Raw genomic sequence first — 10,345 nt, forward strand, 5'->3', positions numbered from 1 at the left:
AATCTATTTCTTCTGTCTACCTGTCAGGCAATCAAATAGGGTTTGTTTGGTTTTGTTGTTTTTTTTTGGCCACACCATGAAGCATGTGGGCTCAAGCAGGGATCAGACCCACACCTACTGCAATGGAAACACAGTATTAATCTCTGGACCACCAGGGAAGTCCTAGCATTTGTCTTTAAATTGGTAAAAGTAAATTTCAGCCCTTTTAGGTTTCTATAATAATTTCTAAATAATTTCTATTTTGTAGGTTTATAACATCTGTCATTCAAATATACACGTGTATGTGTATAATGTCAATTTCAAAAATATAATGACATAACCGAACTCTGTGTTTGACATTTTATATATGTGTGTATGAGTGCTCAGTCATGTCCTACTCTTTGCAACCCCATGGACTATAGCCTGCCAGGCTCCTCTGTCTGTAGTATTTTCCAGGCAAAAATACTGTAATGAGTTGCAGTATTCTCCTCCAGGGGATCGTCCCAACCCAGGGATTGTACCCAAGTCTCCTGCGTCTCCTGCACTGGCAAGTGGATTCAGTTGGGAGTTGGTTAAAAAAGTGACAATAGTGGGGACTTCGCTGGAGATCCAGTGGTTAAGAATCCTCCAGGGAACAGAGATTTGATCCCTAGTCCATGAGCTAGGATCACTGGTCCTGGTCTAGCTCCCCACAAGGGAGCTAGAGGCATGTGTTACAACTTCTGTAGCCTATGAGCCCTAGAGCCTGTACTCTGCAACAAGAGAAGTCATCATAATGAGAAGCCCTTGCGCACCCTGGTTAGAGAGTAGCCCCCACTCACCCCAACTATGGAAAACCCGCATGCAGAAGGCCCAGCACAGCCAAAAATAAAGAAATAAAGAATGACAATAGGGACTTCCCCGGTGGTCCAGTGGTTAAGACTTCACACTTCCACGGGACGAGACCCATGATTTCATTGGCAGTAGCCAACTGGAGAGCGTCTCCTTACACCGTAACTTCAGGGCAATCACTCTGTATAGGTTCTCATTTGTTTCAGATGGTGTATTAATTTCCTACATTTAATCTAGTTAATCAATACAAGTAATATATTTATAACCTATTTATATAAGTAAATGCATACATACAAAATGTATTGTTATTTATATAGCATATCTTCTGTTTAATGCATAGTTCAGATTTCTGCTAAGTAGCATAAAATATAACATGTACAAAATTTATAAAATATAAAAATATACATAGTATTACTTATATAGTACATCTCCTATTAAATATATATGGGCCAGAATCCTACATCCTAACATTTTCCTGTAAATGTTAATAAGGTGAGTTATTAGTATAATTATACTATATTGTACTATAATTATGCTATACTGTACTATATAAATGGTAGCTATTATTACTGTTAATTACAATCACTAATAGAGCATTGAATGTTGATTCTGTGTCAAGTACCACACTTTATGCACTGTGTCTTTTAATTTGTGTTAATCTTATAACCATTTTCCTGATGAAGCAACCCAGGCCTAGAAAGGTTAAGCCCCTGCATGATGATATGAGTGTGCTATGAAATGCCCTGTACATGTGGGGAATTTAGCCGTTCTCCAGTTTCTGGCTGTTTTACTTGTTTCTAGAATCCTTGCAATTATTTTTGAAAAACCATGTTGGTTTTTGGAGTGTTTGCAGCTCTGGTGCCATCCTGGAGGTGGGTGGGGCATGTGTGTCTGGACCCTACACCCCTTTACCTCACATGGGGGTGTTTCCACTCTTTCCCACAGAAAGATTTACTGCTCCATGAAATTCCCAGCAGCACCACATCGCTCTGCTCCAGGAAGACGGGTGTGGAGAAAGAGATGGCCAAGGAGATCTGCCAGAAATACCTGGAAAAGAGAGCAGGGAGGCTGCTGGAGGCCCACGCCGAAGCCTTGGTCATGGCCGCCTGCCTCTGTCTGCGGAAGCGCAACGCCAGCCTGGCAGAGGTGAGCCTGAAGCTCAGCCCTTCCCTAGCGATGAGCCCTGTCTGTGAGTTGGCTTTACCAGGGGCTCATTACGATCCCTTTACCAGCCCCTTCACCAAGAAGTGATTTCATACTCCAGAGCCACATTTGGTTGCAAACAGCAGTGTCTGCTGGAGCTGACAGCAGCTAAGCTGGAGTCAGAGGCCTCGGACCATACTCTCAGATGTAGCAGAAGTCCATCTGCTTTCCCTGAACCTGCTTTATTCCTCATCCTCTCTGTGGGCCCCTTTTCCTTCCCTCCACCCTCTTGGTCAGGGGATACAGCCATATTCATTTACATGTCATAGTTCTGTTTTCAGTAAGTGGCCAAGTCTCCAGGCCCCAATTTCTGCCTCTTAGTGAGAGAAGCTCATTGGCTTAGCTCGAGTTAGGTGTCCACCTGTTGGCAATCAGGTAAGGTTGGCGTTCAGTATATAAACCTCTTGGCCAGGGGATCAAGCCTGGCAGGCGGCAGGGCCAGGTCCCAGAGAAAGGTATCATTTCTTAGCCTATGGACTAGGCAGACACACCAGAAATCAACCACTGCAGCAGATAAAACATTTTCCTATGGATAGGATATGCAGAGGTGGTTTCCCTGGTAGTAGGTATAAATTTGGGAACCAAATTTACTATGTCTTTTTTAAGACAAAATAACTGCCTGAGAGGGCTCTTAGAGGTTATCCCACTGAGTGATTTTTAAGTGGTGTCTGGCAGAGAGGGGCTCCTTGGGAGTACCTTTTAGCAGAAAGAGAGCTGCAGGCCCTACCTATGACTCCAACCAGACATCCATTGTCACTTCTCACAACTGTATTGGGTTCTTAGTATTTTATTTGAGGAAAGGGTTTGGTAGCTGGAAAAACAACAACAACAATAAAGCCTTCAAGCACCAATGCTTATAGCCAAGCCTCCCATTTTACAGACGAAGTCGAGACCCAGAGAATTGGGGATGAGGCCAGAGGGATTTTTGGTCAGAGCCCTCTGGATTCCTGGCTCAGCCTCAGGTTCATGATCTTTTACACCAGGACGTGGCAGGAGCCAGAGACCAAGTCCCGACTCTCAGCCTGGGCTGGCTCCAGCTACCTGAGTGCATTTGCTTATTCAGCAGTGGCGTGCTGGACCCTGGGGATAAATGGGGAACAAGGCAAGCCCAGTTCTGCTTTCTTAGAGTTCACAGACATTGTGCAGTAACTGGTGAGTGGTGTATGACAGGGGAGCCCCACCCAGGACTTTCCCAAAGAAGTAATATGTAAGCAAATGAAGAGCAATCCAAGCAGAAGGAACAATACATGCAAATAGCCTGAATTGAGAGAGAGCCTAGCAAGGTCAGGGGCCTGGTAGAAGGTCAGAGTGGCTAGAACACAGAGTACATGGGGCAGAGTGGCTTGTGATGAGGCTGCTGGGGATAAAAACCTGACAGTAGAGGGCTTTGCAGGCACAGTCAGGATTTTGAGAAAGTCACTGGGGGTATTAAGCAGGAGCAGAACATAATCAGACTTATGCTTTAAAAAGATCTCTTTCCCTCAACCTTCATTTGTTTTATTCTTTTGTTCAGGGTATCAGTTAAAGTACATTCAAAGAAGCTGCTATGATGAGGAGACTCCAAAATAAGGGAGATAGAAGTTTATTCTTTTTAGCTCAAGAGTTTGAATGTTGGCAGTCCAGAGCTGATGTGGCAGTGTCGCAGTATTAGGGATTCAGGCTCCTGTATTATGGCTCTGCTATCCTTATCACTTGATGAAAGTGAAAGAGGAGAGTGAAAAGGTTGGCTTGACGCTCAACGTTCAGAAAACTAAGATCATGGCAGCTGGTCCCATCACTTCATGGCAAATAGATGGGGAAACAGTGGAAACAGTGTCAGACTTTATTTTTTTGGGCTCCAAAATCACTGCGGATGCTGATTGCAGCCATGAAATTAAAAGACTAACTCCTTGGAAGGAAAGTTATGACCAACCTAGCTGCTACTGCTAAGTCACTTCAGTCGTGTCCGACTCTGTGTGACCCCATAGACGGAAGCCCACCAGGCTCTCCCGACCCTGGGATTCTCCAGGCAAGGACACTGGAGTGGGTTGCCATTTCCTTCTCCAATGACCAACCTAGAAAGCATATTAAAAAGCAGAGACATTACTTTGCCAACAAAGGTCTGTCTAGTCAAGGCTACGATTTTTCCAGTGGTCATGTATGGATGTGAGAGTTGGACTGTGAAGAAAGCTGAGCGCCGAAGAATTGATGCTTTTGAACTGTGGTGTTGGAAAAGACTCGTGAGAGTCCCTTGGACTGCAAGGAGATCCAACCAGTCCATTCTAAAGGAGATCAGTCCTGGGTGTTCATTGGAAGGACTGATGCTAAAGCTGAAACTCCAATACTTTGGCCACCTCATGCGAAGAGTTGACTCACTGGAAAAGACTCTGATGCTGGGGGGGGATTGGGGGGAAGAAGGAGAAGGGGACGACAAAGAATGAGATGGCTGGATGGCATCACCGACTCGATGGACATGAGTTTGAGTGAACTCCGGGAGTTGGTGATAGACAGGGAGGGCTGGCGTGCTGTGATTCATGGGGTCGCAAAGAGTTGGACACGATTGAGCAACTGAACTGAACTGAACTGATCCTTATCATGTGGCTTCCATTTCAGAGTCCAAGAAGGCTGCTTTAGCTCAGGCCATCACATTTACATCCCAACTACTGAAAGGGAGTTTAAGAGGAGAACATATCCTCTTCTTTTTAAGGGTGTGACTTGGAAATGCACACCTCACTTTTTCTCACACCCCATAGGCCAGAACCGAGTTATGTAGTTTTGTAGTTTTTAGCTTGACAAGTATTTATTGGGCACATCCTGTGAAGATTTATCTCAAAAGGTAACATTTAAACTGGGCCTTGAAGCATGAGGAAGCATTTGCTATGTAGAATAAAAGGGACAGGGCACTATACATATACACAGAGGAATGAGAAATGGTCCTTGTCCCCAGTATTTCACAACCAAGCTAGGAAGAGGAGAGATCAGGAAGGCTTGGACTTGAAGACAAGCAGACTTGGGTTTAATGGTCAGCTCTGCCACTCACTGACTGGGTGACCTTAGGCAAGGAACTTAACCTCTCTGATCTTTTAAATTTTTATTTATAAAAACTCATTGTACGTCGTGTGTCAAAGGTGCTTTGTAAATTGCAAGGCACTGAGCAACTGAGATTTGTTGTTTTTACTAAGGGTAGGTTTGTGTGCCATTTGTATGAGACAGAGTACATGTGTAAGGAATAAATATTTCTTCCCTGCCTGCCTTTAATCTTCCTAACCTCCCTAAGCAGAAAAGCCCTCAGGTGAAGTATCTATATTAGGGCATTTCTAGTTGAAAGTGATAGAAACTCAATTCAAATTCTCAGATACAGACACACAGACGTGTAGACAGAAAGAGAGAGAGAAGGAAGCAGGGAGCCTGTGCATGAGCAATTTAGTGGCTCATTTACCCCCACCACAGGCAGGATAGGCACTGCTGGGGCAGTTAGGCCCAGGGCCTCAAGCAGCAAAAGTACAACAATTGAACCTCTTGTGCCTGTGGCCCTGTGCTCACTCTCTCTACCCCCGCACACCACCCCATCTCTAGCCCCTGCTTTACTCTGTGTGGGAGCTTCAGTTTCTTCTACTGTAAACACATTTTCTTTGTGAGGCGGGGAATCTGGTTGTGCCACTGGGAAGGAAAAGACAGTGTTTCCTCAATAAAAGGTGCAAGAGTCCCAGAGAAGGATTCTGATTGGCCTACTTGGGTCACATGCTCAGATCTGGACCAGTCATTAAGGTCACAGGGATGCGATACTGAGATTAACCCATCTGGGTCATGTGCTGAGGTGGACGGTGGTGAGGTCAGCTCTTTTCAAAGGAAGGTTGCTGTTCTTCCAGGCAAAGCAACAATCATTTAGTTCTTCAGCATCTCTCTCTGTCCCCCTGCCTGGGAGATCTGTTAGATGTTTAATTTCAGGAAGAATTCTTGATGAGTGCTCTTGTGTCTCTTCCCCAAGGTGTGTAGCTCTGTGGCCGCTGTGGAAGAGCAGCTGAGAGATCCGGAGACCTCACTCCCTTACAGTGGGCTTTCCGAGGGCACAGGCTCTTCCTCCAACACCCCAGAAGAAACAGATGATGTGGACAATTCCAGCTTCAACACCTCCTACTCCGTGAGGGCTGCACCCTGGGCTGGGGCTACCTCCTCGCCTCCCTCGACAGCAGATGAAGAAAGCATGCTGCTGGCTGGTGGAGCAGTGGAAGCCGACTCCTTGGCTGAGGCCTGTGCCCTTCCAGAGTCTCCCCAGGATGGTAAGCGTGGTGTCTCCGTGCTTATACATGGTCATTTATGTCCCTTAACTCAGCCTGTCATTTGTTCCTTTTCTCCCTCATTCACGCATTAATTTGGTTATTCAGCTGTCCACCTGCCAGCTGACTGGATGAAGAGAGTCATCCTCCTTTTCCCCCCAGCCCCAATGTCCAGTCCCTCACTCAGGCCTCTCTGTTGACCTAAATACCCTTCACCTCCATCTGCTTCTTTGCATTGCCTGTCCCCGTAACCCTCCCCCTCGTCTAAGCTACTTTCCTCTTGCTGGATGACTGTACAGCCTCCCTGTGGCCTCCCTGATCTGCTCTGGTCCCTCACCAGTTCTTCTTCCAGGGACCAGCCACGGTGGTTTTTTAAAAACAACTCCTGTCACCCCTCGTTCAAAGCCCTTCTGTGGTTCCCATTGCACTTAGAGACCAAGTAAAAACTCTCCTTGGGACTTGCTTAGCAAAGCTTCCTGTGGTCTGTTGCCGCCTGCCTTTTCATCCTCACTTCACACCTTGCCAGCTGCTTACAAAGATACTTTCTATTTCTGCCTCCTGGGTCCAGATACACCAGGTTTCTTCTGAAATAAGCATTCAGAAGGCCTTTACAATTCAGCATCCTCTTCCCCTAGTAAATGTGGCTCCGTGAGTGTCTCAGACTCTGACCTTTCCTGTTGCTCCTCTTCCTACATGGAGGTGAGAGGAAAAAGAGAGAGTGTAAGCTTCATTCTAACACTGCCCCCCAGGTCCAGGGGAGAAACATGGAAGCCCTTCCTCTCTGAAAGGCAGGGGTAGGTGGCAGGTTTTCCTTGCAAAGGCAGAAGCAGTGGCAATGCTCATTCCACTTAGGCCTGATTCAGAACCCCGATTTAAGTGAAAAACTCTGACCAAGTCTGACTTTCTTAGAATTACAATAATAGTAACTATTTCCAGCTGTCAGTAGTCACAAAAGGTATTTACGTTGTGTTCAAGTTGCTTTTCTTTACATTGAATGTCAGCTACAGAGACTTCGTGGAAAATCGAGATCAATGAGGCCAAAAGGAAACTCATGGAGAATATCCTGCTTTACAAAGAAGAAAAACTGGATAGCATTGAGCTTTTTGGCCCCTGATGACTTGAACACAGCTGAGGACCCTCGTCCTCCATTGGAAAGATGAACATCAGATCAAGAAAAAGATCTAAGGAAGAATTGAGATCTCCTAGGAAACTCCAAACATCAGCTTCCCTTGGGTCAGGTGGAAAGACACTTCCACTTTTTCAGAGTGAGTCAGGGGAGATAGGACTCAGCTTTCCAAGATACAAAAACCCATGAGGTCCTCTTCCTTTCCGGGATTTGTCAATCAGAGCTCTGGGTTATCAGGACACGGAAGTGGAAACCCTGGTACGTGAGCCCAGGATGTGGGCAGTTTTGTGGTTCTGGGAGTATGTGATGATAACCACCCCCGCAGACGCCATTGCCTGGCTCTAACCCTCGACAACCACTGGAGCGTTCTGAGTGCTGATGGCACTTTCCGAAGCTAAGCTGTCTAGGTCATATTTGCCACCAGCCACCTGCAAACTTCCATGACTTCAAAGACTTTCAACTTGCATCCCAGTTCGGTTCTTCACTCCTTCCTCAAGGTCTCAAGTTTTACACATGCCAGACACTTGACAGAAGGCACTGGAGATTTCTCTGCTTTCTCTTTTGGAAATCTTGCAATTCACAGATATTTATTTAATGCTTACTCTTCACCTTTTTTTTCCCATCCCACTAACAATAATACTTTAAATGGAGCTGTTATTTAGAGAGTATGTGTTATTTATGGCTGGATGAAGAACCAGGGGAACAAGTTTCATGATTGATTCTGCTGCTAATTAAGTCAAGCATTTAATTTCTGGGACCTCAGTTTCCTTGTAAGTAACATGCATTCATTCATTCTCCCTCCCTGGGCTGTTGGGGAGGAAGAGGTAGTGACATGGCTACAGAAATACTTGGAAAATGCACATCTTGTTTTATTAAATAAATTTTTAAAAAGGACATTGTCTACTTTTGTCATTCAACTAACATTTATGCAATGGGTTTATTTCTGAAAAGTCATGTTGCAAGTCTTTTTGTTAAAATGCTAGTTTAAATTCAGTGTATCCTATTTTAAATAAGCCTAACATAGTGATTTTTTTTTATTTTGTAAGATAAAAATACATTGGTAAAGCTAATGTGTATCATAATTAGTTGTCTGTCCAGATGATATGGAGAAGTTTCTCTGCATCCATGAGTGGTGTAGTGGGGTAGCTAAGAGGTTGGACACTGGCTCTAAAATGTTGACTGTTAATAGTTGGATGATCTTGGGCCAAATTAGGGAGTTACTTTGAGCCTCTGTTTCCTCATCTGTACAATGGGGGAGGATAAAAAGTACCAGTTTCATAGGTTTGATAGTAAAAGGGTATTTAACAGCCCCCCAGCAAAGTCAGCTTTATACTAGTACATAAGAAATCTGAGTGGGCTCCAGCCCAGGTGGACAGCGATTTCTACTGACACCTTTGTCTTAAGCTCTGGTGGCTGTGAGGATTCAACTAGAGTCTGTGTTATGTACCCCAAAAAGGACACCAGTTTTTATAACAGCAATATCCATGATAGCCAAAAGGTAGAAACAACCCAAATGCCCCATCAACAGAATGTGTGGCATATGCATACAGTGGAATTGTATTCAACCATAAAACATGAAGTACTGATACAACATGGGTGAACTTGAAAAGATAATGCTAAGAGAAGCCAAACATATTGTAAGGTCGGACCCGGTGGCCTTCTTGGCTTCCCCTTCCTGGTGGCTATCTTGTCTCCTTCTTCCCCTCTTCATCCCCCGCCGGAGGGGAAAAAGTCCCGCCAAACCACTGAGGAATCTCTGATGTAATAACCCTCTGCGGAGATCTACCCTCCTTCCTGACCTCCAGAGTGACCAACCCGGTCTCGCCACCTCGACTAGCTGACCATTCACAATCTCGCGTTCCCAAGCTTTACCTTATTTTAGGCCTGTCCAGGTTATATGATGCCACTTCCTGCCCCGAAGACATAAAAATCGCACCCTGCCTTTGTTCGGGGCAGAACTCCTCATGGCCATTCTTGCGGTCAGTGGGTTCTGCCTGGGAGCGCACTGCCAATAAAGCTTGTTACTTTCCCTTGGTGTCTGGGTTATTTCCTTACAGCTTGAGACTCCTGTTTTCACGACCTTACACAAATATACTTTCATTTTTGTGAAACGTCCAGAACAGGCAAATCCATAGAGGCAGAAATTAGGAGTGTGTGTGTTGGGGAGCAGGGAGTGGTTTGGGGAGGGAAGTGGTAATGATCACAAGATTTTAGAGTGATGAATGTTCCAAAATTAGATTATGGTGATGGTTGCACAACTCTAAATATACGAAAATATAATAGAATTATATATTGGTCAACTTTATAGTATGTAAATTATATCAATAAAATTATTAGAAGCACACAGAGTGGTTACTCAGACATAAAACATTTTGTATCTTGAGGCTCCACTTCTCATTTTTTGCTACACACAGGGTATTTTCATTTAATCTGGATCCTCTGTTTTTTCTTGTCTTTCTTGGCTATTCTTGCTCAACAGTACATTTGGAGAACTTCCTACTTTTTGCCTGCTCTTCCATTGTATGGTTATTCTGTAATTTACACAACTAACTTCACTTGCTGGATACTGAGATTGTTTTCATTCTTACTGCAACTAAACCTTCCAAACAGGTTACATCAGTATAAGGTCAGTTGGTGATGTATGGGAGTGCATTTCTGCACATCCTCAACTGCAGAGAATATCATCATGCTTTTTAATCACTGGATGTGAGTTGGACTGTGAAGAAAGCTAATCACCGAAGAATTGATGCTTTTGAACTGTGGTGTTGGAGAAGACTCTTGAGAGTCCCTTGGACTGCAAGGAGATCCAACCAGTCCATTCTAAAGGAGATCAATCCTGGGTGTTCATTGGAAGGACTGATGCTAAAGCTGAAACTTCAATACTTTGGCCACCTCATGTGACGAGTTGACTCACTGGAAAAGACGATGCTGGGAGGGATTAGGGGCAGGA

General features: G+C 44.7%; 1 protein-coding gene across 2 annotated transcripts in view; it reads left to right on the forward strand.

The window, feature by feature from the left end:
- IRAK2 (interleukin 1 receptor associated kinase 2) overlaps positions 1–8,118 on the forward strand; it is a 73,952-nt gene extending 65,834 nt beyond the window's left edge. For both annotated transcript variants that reach the window (XM_088831780.1, XM_055414465.2), the window contains 3 exons: positions 1,756–1,956; positions 5,981–6,272; positions 7,271–8,118. In XM_088831780.1, coding sequence (XP_088687906.1) covers positions 1,756–1,956; positions 5,981–6,272; positions 7,271–7,383 — 606 coding nt within the window. In that variant the 3' untranslated portion in view covers positions 7,384–8,118. The remainder of the gene's footprint in view (positions 1–1,755; positions 1,957–5,980; positions 6,273–7,270) is intronic.
- Positions 8,119–10,345: the final 2,227 nt, after the last annotated feature.

This window comes from Moschus berezovskii, chromosome 24 (genome assembly GCF_049115385.1).
Source record: "Moschus berezovskii isolate FMDL1 chromosome 24, NW_MosBer_1.0, whole genome shotgun sequence".
In the NCBI taxonomy this organism is placed as follows: domain Eukaryota; kingdom Metazoa; phylum Chordata; class Mammalia; order Artiodactyla; family Moschidae; genus Moschus; species Moschus berezovskii.